Consider the following 23,008-nt stretch of genomic DNA (forward strand, 5'->3'; position numbering starts at 1 on the left):
GACAGTGTGTGAGAGAGAATAGTGATGTCGTAGGAGAGAAATGTGTCCGCATGGATGATGCTTCACTTGCATTAAATGAGGCTGCAAAGAGAGAAGTTTGGAGACACCATTATGAAAAGTTACTAAATAAAGAGAATGAATGAGAGAAAGAGAGTCTGCCAAATGCTGACCCAACATAGGGACCAGCTATCCAAATTAACAGTACCTTGGTAGATAAAGCAATTAAGGGTATGAAAACAGGGAAGCCCCTGGCCCATCAGAAATCACCGCAGAGATGCTCAAACTATCTGGCGGTGTTGGCTATAGCTTGGTCACCTGTATAGTTAACCAGGTGATACATGAAGGAGTCATACCCAATGACTGCTGTAGCAGCACCATAGTCAACTGCTACAAAGGTAAAGGTGATGCTTTAGATACAAATAATTACAGAGGTATCAAGTTGTTGGATCAGGCAATGAAAGTCACGGAGAGGGTCATAGCCCAACTAATTAGGGAGAGAGTCAGTTTAGATGAGATGGAGTTTGGGTTTGTGCCAGGGAAAAGCACCACTGATGCTATATTTCTGATTTCTGGTAAGACAGCTGCAGGAGAAATACCTGGCTTTCATTGACATGGAGAAAGCCTTTGACAGGGTCCCCAGATCCCTTATCTGGTGGTCAATGAGGAAACTTGGGATAGATGAATGGTTAGTGAGAGCTGTGTGAGCCATGTACAGGGATGTTGTTAGTAAGATGAGAGTTGGCAACAAGTACAGTGAAGAATTCCGGGTAGGGTAGGGGTCCACCAAGGATCAGTCTACAGCCCCCTCTTATTCATCATAGTCCTCTATGCTGATGACCTTGCTCTGATTGCTGAGTCACTATCAGAACTAGAGGAAAAGTTTCAGGAGTGGAAGCAAGGATTAGAATCGAAGGCCTTCAGAGTCAACCTAGCTAAAACCAAAGTCTTAATTAGTAGGAAGGCAAACAAACCACAAATCCCTTCAGGTAGATGGCCCTGCTCAATCTGTAGAAAAGGCATAGGTAGAAACTCCATAAGATGTACCCAGTGTAAGCTATGGACACATAAGAAGTGCAGCAATATCAAAGGAAGACTAACTGGGAAGGTAGTTTTTGTATGTGCTATAAACACTGAAAATGGACAGAGAACAGCTTCTGTCACATTCCAGGGAGAAAAACTACAAGTAGTTGATAGGTTCTCTTATCTAGGGGACCAAGTCAGTATTGGGGTGGATGCTCTGAAAGTGTAGCTGCTAGAATAAGTATAGCCTGGGCAAAGTTCAGAGAACTCCTACCTCTGCTGGTGACAAAGGGCCTCTTGCTCAGAGTAAAAGGTAGACTGTATGACACGCATGTATGAACAGCCATGCTACATGGCAGTGAAACATGGGCCATGACTGCTGAGGACATGCGTACGCTTGCAAGCAATGAAGCCAGTATGCTCTGCTGGATGTGTAATGTCAGTGTGCATACTTGACAGAGTGTAAGTGTTCTGAGAGAAAAGTTGGATTTAAGAAGCATTTATTGTGGTGTGCAAGAGAGACGACTGCGCTGGTATGGTCATGTATTGCAAATGAATGAGGACAGCTGTGTGAAAAAGTGTCACACCCTAGCAGTTGAGGGAACCTGTGGAATAGGTAGACCCAGGAAGACCTGGGATGAGGTGGTGAAGCATGACCTTCAAACATTAGGCCTTACCAAGGCAATGACTAGTGACCGAGACCTTTGGAGATATGCTGTGCTTGAGAAGACCTGACAAGCCAAGTGAGACTATAATCCATGGCCTATGCCAGTAGGTGTAATCAGCTCACTTATGAGTACCCCTCATTCATTGGACAATAAACTTTGCTTGTGAAGACCTATTGAGGCAAGTGAAATCAAAATCAAAATCACTGACGTGGCTGATGACAGTACCGCCTGATTGGCACTCATGCCAGTGGAATGTTAAAAGGATCATCTGAGCGTGGTCGTTTCCAGGACCGCCGATGGGCTCCCATGCCAGAGGCACATAAAAAGCACCATTCGAACATGATTGTTGCCAGCTTTGCCTTACTGGCACATGTGCTGGTGGCATGTGTAAAGCAACATTTGAGTGTGGTCATTGCCAGTGCCGTCAGACTGGCTCCTGTGCAAGTAGCACATAAAAAACCCCTTTTGAGCATGGTCGTTGCCAGAACCACCCGACTGGCCCTCGTGCCGGTGGCACGTAAAAGCACCCACTATACTTTCGAAGTGGTTGGCCAGATCAATTAGAGCCTGGTGCAGCCTTCTGGCTTGCCAGTCCTGAATCAAACCGTCCAACACATGCCACCATGGAAATCGGACGTTACACGATGATGATGATATTCATTTCAGTCATTGTGCTGCAGCCATACTGAAGGACTACCTTGAAGGATTTAGTCAAACAAATCAACTCCAGTACTTAATTTTAAGTCTTGTATCTAGTCTATGAGATATTTTTGCCAAACCACTAAGTTACAGGGGACATAAACGAACCAACAACAGTTGTCAAGCAGTGATAGGAAAAAAAACAGCACATATACATACACACATACATATATACAACAGGATATTTCCAGTTTCTATTTTCCAGATCTACTCAAAAGGCTTTCATCAGCTTGGGTGTACAGTAGAAAACACTTGCCATGCAATGGAATTGAACCCACTATTGATGCATACCAGCTAAAGTTAGTCTGATTTCAAACAAATTTTCTGAAGAACTTACAGCAATCCTGTAACTACAGGATTGTTGTAATAGCCCACCATCTGATCTAAGTAACACTTTCAAAATACATTTCCTCGCTTTTTGTGTATTTATTCATTTACATTGAAGCAATAATAATAATAATAATAATAATAATAATAATAATAATAATAATAATAGTAATAATAATAATAATAATAATAATAATAATAATAATAATAATAATAATAATGGATTCTTGAAACACTAGCCATAAACAAGGTAGCACCAATTATTATAAAATACATAAGGCACTCTATGAATAAATGGCTGACAGTGCTACAGCTCCAAACAAAAGAGGGACTCATGAAAACGAAAGCCATCCCCATTAGAAGAGGAATATTCCAGGGAGACATGCTCTCTCCACTCCTGTTCTGCTTGGCACTCACACCTTTAACTGAATTGCTAAATAGAACTGGATGCGGATACAAATGTTACGGCAAAACTGTGAGCCGCCTTTTATATATGGATGACCTAAAATTATACGCTAGAAATGATAAAGAGCTAGCAACACTACTACAGACAGTACATGGATTTACCAAGGAAATAGATATGAAATTCGGATTAGAAAAATGTGCCAAAGCAACCCTGAAAAGAGGAAAATTAGTTAAGAGTAGCAACAGCACACTAGATAAAGCCAATAAAAATAAGAGAATTAGACGAAAGCCAGCCATACAAATGTTTAGGAATCAATGAACTAGATAGGATACAACACACACAAATGAAAGAAAAAATAAAGAAAGAGTACTATAGACGAGTTAGATCAATACTAAAAACAGAGCTCAATGCTAAAAACAAGTTAATAGGTATTAACACTTTAGCCGTCCCAGTTATAAGTTACAACAACAATATCCTTAACTGGACACTAAACGAACTATCTAAATTAGACAGGAAAACAAGAAAAATAATGACAGGATCTAGGATGGACCACCCAAGATCAGACATAGAAAGGCTATATATACAACATACAAAAGGTGGTAGGGGTCTTATACAGCTGGAAAACTATTATAAAATAACCACCATAGGACTGCAAAAATACCTACTCCAGAAGCAAGGAAAACTAATACAAATAGCCACAAAACACGAGCAAAACAAGAAACTGTTTCAGTATTTAAGGAAGCTGACAAATACAAACAAGAAATCATACTACCAAATAAATACGAAGAAGAAGAAGTAACAACAAAAGCTATGAAACAAATGAAATCCAAACTAAAACTAGAACAGCAACTGACCATGATAAAACGATTGCAAGAAAAGCCCCTACATGGTAAATACTGGGCTAAACTAAATGCAAAAGAAATAGACAGAGAAAAATCCCAGCAATGGTTGAGAAGCTCAGGACTCAAAGCAGAGACTGAAGGATTTTTAATTGCTGCACAAGACCAAAGCCTCCCCACCAGAAATTACCAAAAACATATAATGAAAAGAAACATAACAAGTAACTGCAGAATATGTGGCGATGGACAAGAAACAATAAATCATATTATCTCTGGCTGCCCAGTCCTGGCTAAGGAGGAATATATTCACAGACACGACAGAGCTGGGACCTATATACACTGGAAGCTATGCCAACACTATGGAATAACAACAGAAAAAAGATGGTATAGGCACACGCCAGAAAAGGTCACAGAAAATGAGAAAGCAACCATACTCTGGGATATGCCAGTACACACAGATAGTGAAATTAAGGCCAATAGACCAGATATAGTTGTCAAAGATCATGAAGGGAAAAAATGCTTTCTAATTGATGTATCAATACCAGCAGATGACAACATTTCCCTAAAAGAAATGGAGAAACTTTCAAAATACAAAGACCTGGAAATAAAGGTAACTTGAATGTGGAATCTAAAAACAGAAACAATTCCTATCATAGTAGGTGCCTTAGGTATAATAAAAAAACATTCAGACTAATAAATAACAAAAACACCAGCACTTACAAATATATATCATACAGAAAATTGCACAACTGGGCACTGCACACATCCTACGCAAAACACTTTCAATACAGTAACCATAAGAGCATCACAGCAAACCACAGCACATACCCAAGGTGCACAGAGCTGCGCTCGGTAGTGAAGTGAAAGCACGTTATAAAAATAAAACTAATGAATAACAATAATAATAATAAATGGCAAAATATCACAAGCAAGTGAATCTGAATATGACCCAAAATTTAAAAAATAATTGCAGGAAACTCAGAGCGAGTTAAGAATAAGGTACACATGAAAGGATTGTCACCACAAGTTATGTTCTACAGTTTATGTTTCAGTGATATGACAAGAAGTTCATATAATAAAATCTAGTACACTTACATTATCTGTGAAAATATTAGCATGAAATAGTTCATAATTTATATGCAACAATATAAACTTCACAGTGTGTATGTTAATATAAGAATATGTGTGTTTTGCAACACTGTTATCTTTCTGTGTATATGAATATAAGAATGTGTGTATGACAACATTGTTATACCATATATGTTAATGCAAGAATACATGTGAGTATATTATGGGTTTGAGTTTTCATGACACAAGGAATCCTCTTGCAATCTTTTTGACTGTGGTGAATGTCCAAAAATGGTTCCTTATGTTCAGAAAAAGAAGTTCAAATTAAGCTTTCTGATTTCTGAAAAAGGCAAGCATGCCAACAATAACATTCCTATTGTCTGAAAATAACCAGTAAAAATGCATTTAAAGTGCATCAATCAAAATAATAAATTCTTCCATCTTTGATTTTGTTTTGTTAAATGATATTAAGTACATGATAGCTTCTGATTAAGCTGAAAGTTGTATTAGTTGATAAACTCATAAATGAAATTGCAAGTCACTTTTATAAGAGTCAAAAAATAATGCAAATAAAAATTGCATTACTTTCTGACTTACCCTCATATATAAAAAGGAACACTTTTCAAAAGTGTTGCTTGATTGTTTAATATACATTTCCACCACAAATTTATGATTATGAGTAGCAGTAGCCATAAATTAGTTTGATGACAATCTCGTTCAATTGAATAAATCAGATGATACTCAGTGATTTCTTAATTAGAGTATAATTAAGTCTCTTACTCTGATGCATAATGTACATAGATCTTGAGATTCAGGTATCCAATAATCTATCTTATTGGTTGCAAATGAGGCTAATGCTGCTACTGTTGTTCTGTGCATGAGGAGATTTTTTTAAATATTTCTCTTGACTGAATAGGTGGAGGATAATCTTCTTATGACAGTATTGTAGTAGCTTTCTAAGGTGTTGCAAATGTGTCTAGGAATTTCAGGATAATTATACATTTATTGATAGATTCAGTTTCCAGCAACAATAAACTATTCCGCTCACATGTCCAGGTCATCTTTCATTTTCTATATTTTGTTTTCTTTATTTTATTTCTAGTGTTTCTTTGCAGAGAGATAGTAAAAATAAATTTGTAATCCTTTCGTTTGACTGCCCACTCTGGTATAGCAGTATTGTTAGTTAGACAAGTAAGACCATGACTATCTATGACCGTCTATTTCTGTACTCTCTCCTCATACTGACACTGACTTAGAATATTTATAATGACTACCACATACCATTCGTCATGTGGGAGGGTTATACCATTATGACTTTTATCCCCATAACATCTCCCCTTTTAAGTTTTTCTTTTTTCTAAGGGAGTGTAATTTTATTTCTTTTAATAACAGTAATTTTTACCCTCCTGCCTTTTTTGAGTTGTTTTTCAGACAGTTACACATCTAATATTTTTTCATTTGTCATCCACTTCCAGGGACTCCATACATTTTCTTTTTCTTACACTTTGTAGTAGTGTTGGTACTTGAAAAGTATCATATAACCATTCCATTGGTTCTTCCACTCTCTTGGGCTTGTTCTCTTAAATTTTTTTTTTTTTAGTTGGTTGATGTCTCTTGTATACTCCTTTTCTTCCTTTCACCAAGTATAGTATTTTTCTTATGCATTTGGTAATCACGTCATCTTCCCAACTTTGTTTTCTGTTCTTATATGCCCCAACAAATACCTTTTCACCAATTCTGAAATATCTTGCTGTATTTTCCATTGCAATTTTTCTTTTCTTGCCAGGTAGCAATTTGTCGAAGACTTATTTTATTTTCTTTGCAAACATCAGCTTTGCTGGTGACAACCTGCTGGTGTATTTGGATTTGATGTCACACAGTATACTCTTAAGAATTGTTGTAGAGCTTCCTTATTCAACTTTCTAAGGGCCCTCTTGAAAATATTGATAAAGTGTTCTGCTTGTCCATTATATCTGGGATGGTATGGCATCGTGGCTACATGTTCCACAGCAAACATTTTACAAAACTTTTTAAACTCAAAAGACACAAATTACATTCCATTATCAGACACTATTATGTCTGGGATGCAAAAATCTCACAAACAGCTCATGTAGAAAATTTGTGGTAGTTGAGGAGGTTGGCTTTTTATACTTAGAAATTTCTGGCCATTTAGAGAAACTATCTACTACTACTAAGAACTAGCGAAATCGAAGTGTAGTTTCAATCAAGGTTCTCTTTTTATCATCGGTAATTTTGCCACTAGAGCACATCCTCTACACTAAACTTTCACATCCTTTCACTAAACTTTCCATTTCTCTATCCATTTTTGGCCAGTACATGTAGCTACTATCTGTGACCCTCTACTTCCATACTCTCTCCTCATGCTGAGTCCGACTGATAGTATTTATAATGACTAGCACATACCACTGGGAGGGTTGTACCATTATTACTATTATCCCCATAACAAAATTATTGGTCCACATGTACACTTTTGTGTCAATCAAACTTGTACAGGCGCCCATGAGTGTTTTAACTATGTTTAGGTATTATTTTGATGTCTGTACTATGTCTCCTCTGTGTGACATAACTCTTGTAGAAATGTTCTATTTAATTCCTATTTTTGCTACCTCATTTGTTTGAATGTGCCTGATGTTTTCAAGTGTTGCTATATGTTTCAATGGTTTTTTAAAATTTTAAGTAAACAAAACATTGTAAGGGACAAAGAAAATTTAATGAATACAAATATTTCTCCATTACCTGGACATATTCCCACTGTGGTAGAAACAAAATGCAGATTAAACAGTGCTAATCTAGAAGAAACCCAATGAAATGTCATAACCTTAAGAATTTAATGGAATTTAACTTTTGCTTTTCACAGCATACATATACTAGTTTCATTAGTTTACTTTATCAATCAGGGTACTGCAATCAAAATTGGAGAGAAAGAAGTGCCATACAATCAGTCTTTCCAGTTGATCTTGCACACAAAATTGGCAAATCCTCATTATCAACCAGAGATACAAGCAGAAACAACGCTGATTAACTTCTCTGTCACACGTGATGGTCTTGAAGAACAGTTACTAGCTGCTGTAGTAAGTAAAGAACGACCTGACTTGGAGCAACTGAAATCCAGCCTTACTCGCCAACAGAATGAATTTAAAATAACTCTGAAGGTAAAATCTCTTTGAAGTATTACTGTTTTAAGCTTTTGAATGCATATTGTTATTACAATGAGTTAATGAAGCAGCGATTATGTGGTTTCTCAGCCTAATAGTAGTAGCTGCTAAATATCCCTCAAGTCACACCCTAGCAACTAATTATCCAATGATCTTTTCATACAAAAGTAAAGAAAGGTTAATGTAGTCGTAGATATCTCTAAAAAAGGATAAGTTGATCATGGTTAATATGCTTTCAATAATAGCTCTGCTAGGTGAGGGTTGATTTAGGGTTAAACAGCAACAATATTGTAATGATAGTATATGAAATTGTTTGAATTGTAAATATTTTCATAAAGTATCAAATAACTCTGTTATATATTTTAGATGAAATTAATTCATATTAGTGATATAAATGAAGTTAATATTATCACCATTCACTTAAAATAATGGGTTTATTCACTCAAAATATTTAATATGTAGTAATATATATAGTATAGTAATTGATTTAAATTTTAGAATTAAGTTTAGAACAATAAGTAAAAATATAAGTTTGATAGTTCTACACAAACAGTTGCTGAAACATTCTTATAAAAAAAGAAAAGATGGAGAAAAAATGATATGTTTATCATGCAAAAAAAATATTAGAGCTAATTAATATATCAAATAAAGGTGAGTGCAGTTCTTTAATTTTCTAATATCTATTTAGGATTTTATTGTATTTACATATCAATATTTTATATTTTTTAACTAACACATGATTTCATCCTGCTCAGCATATTTTTTGTTTGGGATATACTATTCAATTAGTTTAAACTCCAGTGATAAAGCCTAAGAAGCATTATTTTTTTAAACTATCAAAACACTTTCATTAAAACATACATCCTTACTCAAATACACAAATATACTGGTGCCAAGCTGTATTGGCCTTTGCCTTTCCTTTGGATAACATCAGTGGTGTGGAGAGGGGAGGCTGGTATGCATGGGTGACTGCTGGTCTTCCATAAACAACATTGCCTGGAGGGTAACTTTCTAGGTACAATTCATTGGTCATTCATGACTGAAGGGGGTCTTTACCCTTTACATAAATATCAAGGGCATGCTGTCTGGACAGCAAAGTGAACAGTGTCTAACCTGACTTAAATTATAAATTTTATTAAATTTAAAAAAAGATTCTAATTCCTTATTAAAATGCTAATTTAACGCAGAGAATTCAGGGTTTAATTCACTAAATAACTAATATTTTGATGTTAAATGTTCACAATTTCCTTGTAGCTTTTTATACAACGTATCAACTAGTCTCATGATTGAAGCTCTAGTTTTATCACTGTCTTTACAGAATAAGGATGGGAATATGTGTGATTGAGCTCATTTTTAGAGACATAATTTATTTCATGTGTCAGCAAAATATAGTATTAATATATATATATATATATCATCATTATCATCATTGTCCTCATTATTTTACTACTTTCCCTCCACCCCATCTTTATACCCAAGTTTTCGCCAGTCACTGCAGTTCCCTCTCCCTACTTGCATCTTCTTGGCAATACCTGGCCATGTATATTATGACCTCCACACCTTGAGGGCATGCCCTGGCAATTGCCACCATTTATTTCTCTCTTTCTTCTACTGTCTCATCTATACTCTGATCCTTGTTACTTGTGAGCATATCCTGGCACTTCTCAACCATCTCTCTCTTGCTCTCTCTTGCACTTTTGCTGTTTCCTAATCTCTCTCTTTGTCTTTCCCTTGCTCTTCCCTCTAGCTGGGTAGCTATGTATCTCCTCTACAGCAGCACACCTGTTTCTGCTTTCATTCTTTCATTTTCTCTCTTCTTTTGCTTTTCCCTCTGGCTAGCTAGGTAACCCAGTATCTCCTTTACATCAGCATACCTGTTTCTTTCTTGCTACTTCTCTCTCTCTCTCTTCCTCTCACTCTCTTTTCCACTCACTCTCTTTTCCTCTCCCTCTCTGTTGTATTTCCCTTGGAAGACTCGCAGAGATAACACAACGAGTTGTACAATTTAATTATTACATTTATTATTCAATTACATACAAAGAACGCACTCACCCAATGTTCGTTATGAATAAACAAGAATCATGTCCGCCATATATGTCAATCAATGACATTTTACTACGACAGTCACACAAGACAACAACAATGAAACAATGAACTCAGACGAACCACAGTGACACACGGAATGTCAGACAAATAATATATCCAACAGTCCATATAACACCTCCCCACTGAAATTGATGCTACACAAGAAGTATCAACAGCAAAGTCTCTCATGGGTTTTACGGGTTCTCTTGGATCGTCTTGGGTTGTCTGGTCCATACTCTGGAACGGGTAACATGATCTTGGGTCTGGTTTGTCGTTGAGTTAGTGGCACAGTTTCCGAGATCTCCATCGGGTGATCTGTTACAAATTGAAATACAGTGTTTTCTGCATCACCAGGTTCATTGTCTTCCTCAGTTGTGTACCGCGGTCGCAGCTGTTCCCAGTGTCATCTCCACATCGGGCCATGAGGTATGACCTTCACGTTAAAGCAGCTAGTACCCAATGACTTCTTAATGATTGCTGGTATCCATCGGGGATCTTTGTCTCGGCGAGGTCCATAGTATAGTGCATACACAGGATCTCCGGCCTTGTACTGCCTGATAACTTTAGCAACATCAGCCGAGCTTGGAGTCACCTGAGACTTATCTGTTTCCTTAGACTGTTTGCCTTGAGCAATGTGTGCTGGCAATGGCAGCAGAGAATCAATCCTTGTTCGTATCTGCCGGTGATTCAAAGGTTCACTTGGAGAGAATCCACAAGATGTCGGTGTTCTCCAGTACTGCATCAAAAATTCTTGAAGTGCTCGTGTCGGTGGAAGAGAAGACTTCCTCAGAGCTTGTTTGAAGGTCTGCACCAAACTTTCCGCTGCTCCGTTGGTAGCTGGGTGGTAAGGTGCCCCTGTCAGGTGTGTGATCCCGCGTTCTTTGCACCAGCTCTGGAACTCCTCAGACGTAAAAGTTGGTGCATTATCGGTGACCAGTGTGTGAGGAAATCCGAAGTGCGCAAAGTCTTCCTCAAGCAGATTTAAAGTGGCTTTGGAGGACGTGGAGGAAGTAGGATGAATGCATGGGTACTTGGAATAAGCATCTGTGATCACCAGCCAATCTCTACCCATAAAATTTATTGCGTGGTCCAGGTGTAAGCGGCTCCACGGTTTTTCTGGTAACATCCATGGGTGAACTGGAGGCTTAGATGGCTGCCTTTGATGTTCGTTGCACGAATCACATCGTCGACTGGCTATCTCTATAGCAGCATCGATACCAGGCCAATAAACAGCAGTTTGTGCTAGTTGTTTCATGCGTTCCATGCCAAAATGTCCAAGATGCAGAAGATTGAGGATCTTTGGCTGCAAGCTATGTGGAATCACAACTCTAGATCCATGTATAAGGCATCCATGGCAGATACTAAGTGAGTTTGATAACTTACGGAACTTGTTGACTTCGTCATTGATCTCCATGTTCTTTGGTGGCCAGCCTTCACGGATGTAGTGCATCACTGTTGATATCACTGGATCTTTCCCTGACTCTTGACGGAGGAGATTAGCATCCACAGGTTGGACTTGAATACTAAGAGCTTTGATGGCACACACCATGTCTATGTCTTCAACATTTTCCTTTCTGTCAAAGTCGTTATCATCACCGAATGGCAAGCGACTGAGGGCATCAGCATTGCCATGATCTGCTGATTTCCGATATTCAATGGTGCTAGTCTGTTAGCAGCGAGAAGTGGCGTCCCTTTCCTCGGACTGAATAGTGATGTCAGTGGCTTGTGGTCAGTCATGAGTACGAATTTACGACCGTACAAATATTGGTAAAATTTCTGCAAGCCAAATATGATAGCTAGGGCTTCCTTTTGAATTTGACTGTAGTTACGCTGTGCAGAAGTAAGAGTCTTGGACATATTGGATATTGGGCGCTCGCTTCCATCAGGATAGCGGTGAAACAGGACTGCTCCAATACCAACGTTTGATGCGTTGCACGCCAATCCCAAAGTTTTCTTTGGATCAAAGTGTATCAGAACTTGACTCGATGAAAGTACATTTTTCAAGTGATCAAAAACTGACTGTTCCTCATCTCCCAACTTCCAAATAGTTGACTTTTTTGTATGGCAATAGAGTGGCTCTGCTATACTGGCTAAGTTTGGGATAAACTTTCCATAAAACTGAACTGAACCCAAGAAAGATTTCAAGCTTAATTCGTTCTTTGGAGATGGCATCTTTAAGACTGCTTCGACTTTGGATCCCTTTGTGATCCCTTCAGCCGATGTTGTTTTTTTCTACACACTGCTTGTAAATGTCACAAAAATGACATTTGGTTTCTCTGAAAGGACAGTCTGTCGCTTTGTGAGCCTTTCCACATCGGTAGCATTTCTCCTGGTTTGTGGAATAAGACTGCTGATGGTTCTTTTGAGGACTCTTATTCCTGTTCTGCTGGACTGTGTAGACTTGCTTGGTTTTGGAATCATAAACAGTTTCTTTTGCAACCTTTGCTGCATCTTCCGTCTCGATGGCAACTTGGACAGCACGGGCAAAATCTAGTTCTGTGTCTTTTATCTTAAAAAGCGCCTTAAGAACCGCTTCATTATTGACTGAACATATGAATCTCTGTCTCAGAGCTTCATCCTGTGGGTTGGTGATCGCTGGAAAATCACAGGTAGCTGCATCCTGGCATATACGTGCTGCCAGCTCCTGGAGAGTTTCGGTTGGCTTCTGCTGCATATCACTCCAAAACTTGAAACGCTCTCTCACAATGAAAAGTTTAGGGTCGAACTGTTCCTTCATGAAGTCAACGATTTCGTCCATTATCAAGTTGTTGATATCTTTAGGCGGATTTTGTTGGGTAGCCAGATTAGCAAGTTGCTTGTAAACAGTAGCAGTCTGATTGGTCAGGAACACTTGTGCCATGCGTTTTTCAGGTACAGCATTAGCAGCCACAAACGTACGGAATCTTGACCAGTAATCAGGCCATAGTTCTGACGTTGAATCAAATGCAGCAAATGGTGGAATCGACACTGTTGTCGAAACAGCTGAAAAATAGCCACTGGGATCGCCTTCAACTTGTCGAGCACCAAACAGTTTTAACAGAGTGTCCATATCTCTCTTATGTTGTTGCATTTGCTTGTCCATTTGTTCCCTAAACAATTTAATAAGTTCTACTGTCTGTTTTTCAGCCATTGTTATTACGATGAATAATTTTACGGTAAAGTAAGCATGTATCCTATCGGCGACGCCAATAAACTCTGTTGTATTTCCCTCAGAAGACTTGCAGAGATAACACAATGAGTTGTACAATTTAATTATTACATTTATTATTCAATTACATACAAAGAACGCACTCACCCAATGTTCGTTATGAATAAACAAGAATCATGTCCGCTATATATGTCAATCAATGACATTTTACTATGACAGTCACACAAGTCAACAACAATGAAACAATGAACTCAGACGAACCACAATGACACACGGAATGTCAGACGAATAATATATCCAACAGTCCATATAACACTCTCTTTCTCTTCTTTCTCTCTTTCTGGCCAGGTAACTATGTACCACCTTATAGCAAGACACCTGTTTCTGCCTCTCTATTTCTCTATCATACTTTAACTTTTCATCATTCAACACATGATCACCTCCTCCAATGTCCCCTCCTTTATAGAAAGACACCTGTTTCTGCCTCTCTCTCTCTGTCACACTCTAACTTTTCATCATCTGACACAATATCCCCTCCTCCAATACCCTTACCCCTCTCAAAATTCCTTGTCTTGCAAGTTACTTAGCGACCCTGCTGGTGCTACTGCCACATAATAAACATTCAGTCCATGCTGTAAAGTGGTTGGCATTTGGAAGGCCATCCACCAGTAAAAATCATGTCAAAACTAACCTTGCCTATGGTAGTGCCACATAAAAAGCACTGAGTCCACTCTGCATTGTAGTTGGTGTTAGGAAAGGCATCCAGCCATAAAAACCCTGCAAAAACAGACACAGTAGCCTGGGGTAGTCTTCTACCTGGCCGGTCCTGTCAACTGTCCTTTCCATGCATGCATGGAAGACAGACGTTAAACAATGATGATGATGATGATGATATATATATATATATATATATATATATATATATATATATATATATATATATATATTATTTTGCTTAGGCATAGCAATACTAATAAGATGGTGTTAGAACTCAATAAATGCTTCAGAACAAAGCATCAATCAAATACAGAGCAGTAATAAAGAAGGAAAAGAAATTGTCATGAACTTCATTAGCTTACAGCTGTTTCTGCTATAAGATGCAATGCACTCATAGTTGAATGTTTGTGTATCACCCTACACCTTTATTGGAGCTTCAAACATGAAGTGCAATTTTATTTGGGAAAGTATTTACATTTATATATATATATATATACACAGAAAAGCATTGCTGATGTAAAAAGATAAAATTTTACTGATAGATGTAGATATATATATATATCTATAAAGATAGGTATATGAGTAACTCCTACAAAAAGAAGTAAAAATGTGTCCTAGAAATAGAAATAGATTGAAAGTAACAGAATCCAAGACAATGAGAGAGAGAAAAAGAGAACAAAAAGATAAAAAAGGAAACAGAGAAGCATTTATGTGTGTCAATAAAGAATATTCTACATTAGGATCTTAGCCAGATTGACAATTTACAATTATCAGGCTGAAAGAGGGTAGAGAGGGGAAATATGTTACAGATAGCTGTGTATGTGTAGATAGAGAGAAAGGGGGAGAAAGTAAGATGATGTTGACAGATATATATCTTCATACATATACACACAGATGCACACACTCCAAAGTAAACTTATATACATACACCAAAACATCTCTCCTTCTCTCTATCTGTCTCTACTATAGACACAGATAAACCTATGTAAACAGTTACACACACACACACTGAGTGGGCAAAAACTCGATCGATAATCATCGATATTTTCAAAAAGTCGTCCGATTTTGATCAAACTTGACATTCTTACCCAAGGTTTTTCGTTTTGTTATTTTTTTCTAATTCCATTTTATTTGAGCACAGCACAGGAAAAACTAACTCAAAAAATGCCTTTAAGGCAGGCCATAGTGCTGGAACCATTGAGCTGATTGAAACCAAACTCGGTAAACAAATGCATTTTCACCCAGCGAGTCTTATGCCTTGGTACATTTCATTAAATTGTGCTTTGTTTGAGCACAATTTGACAAACTCAAATTCAAACAAAATGCCTTTGTTGAGGTAGCTTCTGATTTGCTTTTCTCAGAACACTGACCCCATTCCTTCTCTGATGCATAAACGATTAATCTCCACCATGTTGTACACACACATTGTAACCCCACGTGACCTCAAAATAGCTACTGCTAATAATAGTAAACATCTGGCACTGAGGCAATAAATGAAAGAGATTTCTATGTGTAGCATGAGATAGTTAAAGCAATAACAGCCTCTGTACTACACAAGCTACGGTAAGTACTTACTACTTCCTTCATCCATTTCACTAGCAGTAGTAACTGGCGTTACACGGGTCTTAATAAATTACCATGAAACTGCAGAAACATGATGCCTTACACTTAAAAAAAGACAGTTTGGGGCATGACATTGTTAAAGCAATAACCTTGGTAATCTCTTGAATCAAATCAATACCCAAGCTGCCTTTTGTGCTGTTTATGACTTCCGTGTACAAGTGCTTTTGGGTGAAGCCAGGCCAGGCCACTGAACCACCAGGCTGATTCGATAGAAATTTCAGGTATGCAGTAGGTATGTTCATAACAGCTGCTTCAATAAATGTTCATTTTTTTCAAAAAGCTGTCCGATTTCAACCAAACTCGGTACACATTTGCAGTTTGACCCAAAGAGTTTCATGGCGTCACAGTACTCAACGGATGATGGAAGACTGAAACTGAACTACAGAAGCACAATGAAGCTGCGTACTGCTTAATCATTGTGTCTATTGGTCCAGCATTTGATGTGACTCCAGATTATTCAGATTTATTTATGCTAGGGAACCACTATAACAGCTATTTCTTTACACATACACATATCGCCTGCTCACGTACACAATGACAGACACTTGACTTTATTATGTTCAAGCATGCCTTAAATCATCTCCACTCTGGCGTCATGTCAGGTCACTGACCCTGACAATCAACATGAGGGCTTGATTGTTTGGCGATCAAACGTCTGCTAACTTCACAAGTGACATTCTGAAACTTGGCGACGGTAAAGTGCCTCTTGACACTGATGGGGAACTGGATGTCCACCCATTCGCAACCCTCGTTTCATCTTTGGCCGAACTCACCGATAAAATGTTTCCCCATTTAAAAGATAATTATCTCAATCATGAATGGCTGTCTGAAAGAGCAGTGCTGGCTCCGAAAAATGTGACCATTACAAAACTCAATGATCAACTGTTGTAGTCACTTTCTGGTGCTCCTTTCACATACAAATTTGTAGATACAATGGTAGATGCAAATGAATCGGTGAATTTCCCAACAGAGTTCCTCAACTTTTTAGACCCTACCGCCACATCTGCTCTGCCTTAAAGTTGGAATTCCGGTTATGCTTCTGTGCAATTTGGAGCCCAACCCCCAGACTGTGCAATGGAACACATCTGGTTGTAAAAAAATTGATGAAGCATGTTGTCAAGACAACCATCCTATCCGGATGCGGAAAAGGTGAGGATGTATTCATTCCAAGGATTCCCCTTACTCCCTCAGGAGCAGACATATCTTTCACGTTCAGAAGACTGTAATTCCCACTCCGGCCCAGCTTCACCATGTCTGTCAACAAGTCTCAGGGCCAGACTCTTTCTGTGGCCGGACTTCTCTTGCTTTTCCTATGGCCAGCTGTACTTTGCATGCTCCAGAGTCAGCAGTAGAGACAGACTGTTCACATTAACACGTCGGGAGAAGACAAGAAACATTGTCTACAATGAAATGCTACATATTTGCCAAGGCTGAAGTGGGTATGTTATCACCATGCATGCTTATAACGGGATATGCTCAAATACTTTTACTGTTTTTCCCCCATATCAGACGGAAGCATCAGAAAAGGGCGCCTGCCTCTTGTAACTCTGTGAGTTTATGGAAGGTGTTCATGTGCTGCTCCTACAATGGCAGAGAGGTGGTGATTCATTGCAGTTGCATGGTAATAATGCAAAGAAACAATGTTGTCAAACAGCTGCTACAAACGGACCGGCAGAAAGGCAGGTTAGATATCGCATATTTGAGGACATTTCTGCTGCCTTCTATATGGTTGATTACCTCAAGTATGTTTATTCATAACATTAAAGTGACCAATTCAACGGAAAAGATACCAATTTACAAAACACATTGTTGCTACATGTTGCATGAACCTTTTGAGGGTGACATTCCAACTGTTGACCATTAACCTCTTTCAACTGGGAGCAATCTATCACTCAAACTGTTCCCTCTTAGGAAACACTGAAATTGTTCAACTCATTCTCTTCCTATACGTTTATCTGTGTGCTTCATTCTATGGCTTCATTCGCAAGTGTATGGTTCTAATCTGCACTGGGCTGAGGAGTAAGGTCTTGAAATTAGAAGAGCATTGAGTGAACGCAGTAGCCAAGGTAGGGCTAAAAAAATTTTCTCAGGTGTAAGGCCTCATCTTTCGGCAGTTGAATGGTAATTTATTAAGACCCGTGCAACACCAGGTAAGACCCGGCAAGCCAAGTGAGACCATAATCCGTGGCCTTTGCCAGGGGTGTAGCCAGTCCACTTATGCGTACCTTTCCTTCATTAGACACTAAACTCTGCTTGCGAAGACCTGTTGAGGCAAGTGAAATCAAAATCGAACCAAATTCGATGACTGGCACCCATGCCAACCTTTCCTTCATTGGACACAAAACTCTGCTTGCGAAGACATGTTGGGGCAAGTGAAATCAAAATCGTAATTGAACCAACTTCGATGACTGGCACCCATGCCAGTGAAGCGCTAACAGCACCATCCTAGCTTGATCATTGCCAGAGCAGTTGTCTGGTTTCCATGCTGGTGGCACGTAAATAGCACCATTTGAGCGTTATCATTTGGCACTTGTGCCGGTGGCACGTGAAAAAACATTCAAGTGAGGTCATTGCCAGTGCCGCTGGATTGGCTTCTGTGCAGGTGGCAAATAAAATACACCATTTTGAGCATGGCCGTTGCCAGTACCGCCTGACTGGTCCTCGTACCGGTGGCACATAAAAGCACCCACTACACTCTCTGAGTGGTTGGTGTTAGGAAGGGCATCCAGCTGTAGAAACTCTGCCAGATCAGATTGGAGCCTGGTGCATCCATCTGGTTTGCCAGTCTTTAGTCAAATCATCCAACCCATGCTAGCATGGAAAGCGGACGTTAAACGATGATGATGATGAGGATGATGACAGGCTTCTTTCAGTTTCTGTCTACCAAATCCACTCACAAGGCTTTAGTCAACCTGGGGATATAGTAAGAGACACTTGCTCAAGGTGCCATACAGTGGGACTTGAACCCAGAACCATGTGGTTGAGAAGGAAGCTTCTTACCACACAGCCACTCCTGCACCTATACACACTCATATTGGGTCATCCCATAAACAATGCAGTTTTTTCAATTGCATGAACTAAAAGTTGGAGTGGGATGGGATAAACTACCTGCATCAACTTGCTATATAAACAGGTAGTAATTTTACCTTGTACTTATTCATAATGCAAGTTTTGAAGAGTGCAGTTCGATTTTAACAGTTATTTTTCCAAAGCTATAATGGAAGTGGCAAAGGACCATATTCAGCATATTTTACTATATGAGTTCAGCAAAGGCAACAATACAACAGAAAGTACGAGGAATATTAATGCAGTATATGGAGATCGGACAATAAACATAAGTCAGTGTCAATGGTAGTTCCAGAAATTCCAAGCCGGAAACTACAGCCTAGAAGACAAGCCTCATCCTGGAAAATCTGCAGAGCTTGATGAGGATGTCCTGCAAACCCTTGTGAAACGAAACCCCATTGTAACTGTTGAGGAAATAGCAGAGAAGCTTGGCTTTGGTCACTCAACCATTCATCAACCCCTGCATGCCATCGGAAAAGTCAGCAAATTGGGTCAATCGGTTCCTCACAAACTTTCTGATCATAAATGTGCACAGAGAGTGAATGTGTGCTCTTCTTTGCTGTCACATCTCACAAATGAAACCTATTTTGTACCAAATAGTGACTGGTGACGAGAAATGGATTCTTTATAAAAATGTCATGCACTGGAAACAATGGGTAACAAAAGGAGAAAAACCAGCACCCAAGGCTAAAGAAGGTCTTCACCCATAGAAGGTGTTGTTATCTGCCCGGCCACATACAGTGAGGATGATATTCCAGAGGCTAGAGCAGTTTGAATAGAAACCAATGCCCAACCCAACATATCATTTATTCCGTAGTCTTCAAAATCATTTGGATGGAAAAAATATGAATTCTGTAGACAAGGTCAGAACAGTACTGGAGGAGTGTTTTTCATCATAGACAAATGAATTTTGGAAGAGGGGCCTTGCAAGTCTACCAGATAGATGGAAGAGCATTGTAGAAAATGAAGGAGAGTATATTTTAGATTAAAAAAGAACTTTGTCTAATTTTGAAAAATGAAAGAAGTATAAAAAATTACATTATTTATAGGATGACCCTATATATATATATATATATATATATATATATATATATATATATATATATCCCATCTTTAAACTCCATTCTGTCAACACCTTAAATGAAAAATTCTTCCCTGAAGACGGAGGCTGGTGTTATTCGATGATGGAATCAATTTACAATATTTTGGACCACTAAGCCCCCAGAAACAGCTGTTGAACTCATAAAACCCTTATTCAACCCCTTGAATTTCTGGTATCATTTCTATTCTGTGTAAGTCAGACTTTTTTATATGCATACATATGTATGTGGTCTGATCAATAAGGATCCGGACTGTTGCCATAGTAATGAAGCTAAAGCACACAGAGTGAAGCTGCTTATTACAGATTGATCTTGAACTGCGCTGTGCATGTACACTAATTTTTAATATTCTAGATCACTTCCACTGTTTACAGCAGTGTGTAATGTGTGATCATTGCATTGACCATGACAGAGAAAGTTGAACAGAGAATCTGCATCAAATTTTGCTAAGAGCTTGGCAATACCTGCTTAGAGGCCTACGCAAAGTTTTCAAAAAGTTAATATTCTCAATACAACCAAGGAAATCTTGTGTAACTGAAACCCATGTGTCTTCTTGGTCAACTGAAATCAGTTTTGGCTCAAACTTGGCAGGCACACGTCTCATACCCAAATCTTCAGCGATAATTGACTGAACTGAACCATAACTAATGTGAACATCCTCTGATAACTCATGGATGGTGATTCAACAATTTCCCCTCACAGCTGCATGCACATCTGTGGTGTTTTTCTTAGTTCTGCTGGTTGTGGGTTTCCCAGAACATTCATCAATATCAACATTTTTTCGACCATCTTGGAAAGGTCTGAACCACTTGTACACTTGTGTGCAGCTCATGTACTCCTCTCCATACACTTTCTGAAACTTTCGGCAGGCCTCTGAGCAGGTATCGCTATCACAACTTTCTTTGTCATATGGTCAATGCGATGATCACACGCTACACACCTTCTTTTGAAGCACTGTTGTAAACAGTGGAAATGAGTTAGAATGTTAAAACTTGGTACACCTGCACAACAGAGTTCAACATAAATTTTGACCAAGTGGCTTCACTTTGCATGCTTTAGCTTTCTTACTATGGCAACAGTCTGGATACTTATTGATCAGACCTCATACATTTTTTGCACACCGACTTGCCTAATTTGCTTGCCTTTACATTTACTCCTGTACCTGCTCAAGTGGAAATCTCTTGAGCACTAAGAAGTGTGTTCTATGCAGAGAATACCTGTCTCTAGTCTATAAACTATATATATATATATATATATATATATATATATGCGAGTAAAAATAAATACAAAAAAGGTGGTTTTTTTGTATGATTGTGTATAGAGGAATATATTATTTTGTTTAAAAGAGTTCCAACACTGTCTGTTTTTTGTTTTATTTATATTCCTGCAGAACCAATGTGGGGTATAGAATATGGAATATACAATATATAATATAATATACAATATATAATATAAAATAAAATAAAATAAAAATGGATGGCACCATGAAATAAAGTATTGAATGTAGATGAAATATTGAGTGTTCAATATAAAGGATCAAATATATAAATATAAATATAAATATATAAAGGCGACTCGAGTTTCAGGGCTATTTCCCTTCGTCATGGCCGGTATGACAGACTTTAACAGGTTTGGTTGATGGAAACTGGAAGAAGCTCATCGTATATATATATATATATATATATATATACATTGGGCCTCACCGAGGCGATGACTACGGACCGAGACCTTTGGAAATGGGCTGTGCGTGAGAAGACCCGGCAAGCCAAGTAAGATCGTTGCCAGTGCCCCTGGACTGGTTCTTGTGCGGGTGGCACATGAGATGCACCATTTTGAGCGTGGCCGTTGCCAGTACCGCCTGACTGGCTCCTGTAGGATTTTCGAGCGAGATCGTTGCCAGTGCCCCTGGACTGGCTTGTGCGGGTGGCACATAAAAGACACCATTTCGAGCGTGGCCGTTTTCGTGCGGGTGACACGTAAAAGCACCCACTACACTCTCTGAGTGGTTGGCGTTAGGAAGGGCATCCAGCTGTAGAAACTCTGCCAAATCAGACTGGAGCCTGGTGTTGCCATCCGGTTTCACCAGTCCTCAGTCAAATCGTCCAACCCATGCTAGCATGGAAAGCGGACGTTAAACGATGATGATGATGATGATGATATATATATACACACGCACACACATGTGTGTCTTTGTGTCTGTGTTTGTCCTCCACCATCATTTGACAACTGGTGCTGGTGTGTTTATGTCCCCATAACTTAGTGGTTTAATAAAAGATAAAATAAGTACTAGACTTTAAAAAAAAATAAGCCTTGAGGTCGATTTGTTTAACCAAAACCCTTCAAGGCAGTGCCCCAACATGGCCACAGTCAAATGACTGAAACAAGTAAAAGATAAGAGATAAAGATATATATACACGTGTGTGTCTGTACAATACATGTAGCTATACACACACACACACATATATCTTTTAATCTTTTACTTGTTTTAATCATTAGACTGCACCTCTGCTGAGGCACTGCCTTGAAGAATTTTCAGCTGACTGAATTGACCCCAGTACTTTTTTTTACAGCCCGGTTCTTATTCTATCAGTCTCTCTTGCCAAACTGTTAATGTACAGGGGCATAAACAAACCAACACCAGCTGTCAAGCAGTGGAGTTGGGGGACAAACACAGACACAAAAACACACACAGATGTGTGTGTGTGTGTGTGTGTGTATATATATAGATATATATATATATATATATATATATATATATATACGATGAGCTTCTTCCAGTTTCCATCAACCAAACCCTCTCACAAGGCTTTAGTCGGCCTGAGGCTATAGTAGAAGACACTTGTCAAAATGCCATGCAGTGGGTCTGAACCTGGAACAATGTGGTTGGGAAGCAAGCTTCTTACACAGCCACACCTATGCATATATAAAAGCATGGTGGCAATGTAAACAAAGTTCATGTAATAGAGACCTGAAGATTGGCTAAACTGGATTGCTTTACCGACACTACTTTTTATCTTTTTGATAATATATACTGGAATAATATCCAATTTTGTATATACAGTATAT

The 23,008-nt window shown here is 38.6% G+C and overlaps 1 protein-coding gene across 1 annotated transcript in view; it reads left to right on the forward strand.

Moving 5' to 3' along the window:
• The window catches only part of LOC106876453 (dynein beta chain, ciliary), an 855,334-nt gene that overhangs the window by 765,023 nt on the left and 67,303 nt on the right, over positions 1–23,008 (forward strand). Inside the window, exon 49 of the mRNA XM_089350837.1 lies at positions 7,946–8,200. Within this exon, the coding sequence (XP_089206963.1) occupies positions 7,946–8,200 (255 nt within the window). The remainder of the gene's footprint in view (positions 1–7,945; positions 8,201–23,008) is intronic.

Source organism: Octopus bimaculoides, chromosome 1 (genome assembly GCF_046866305.1).
Source record: "Octopus bimaculoides isolate indiv1 chromosome 1, ASM4686630v1, whole genome shotgun sequence".
NCBI lineage: Eukaryota > Metazoa > Mollusca > Cephalopoda > Octopoda > Octopodidae > Octopus > Octopus bimaculoides.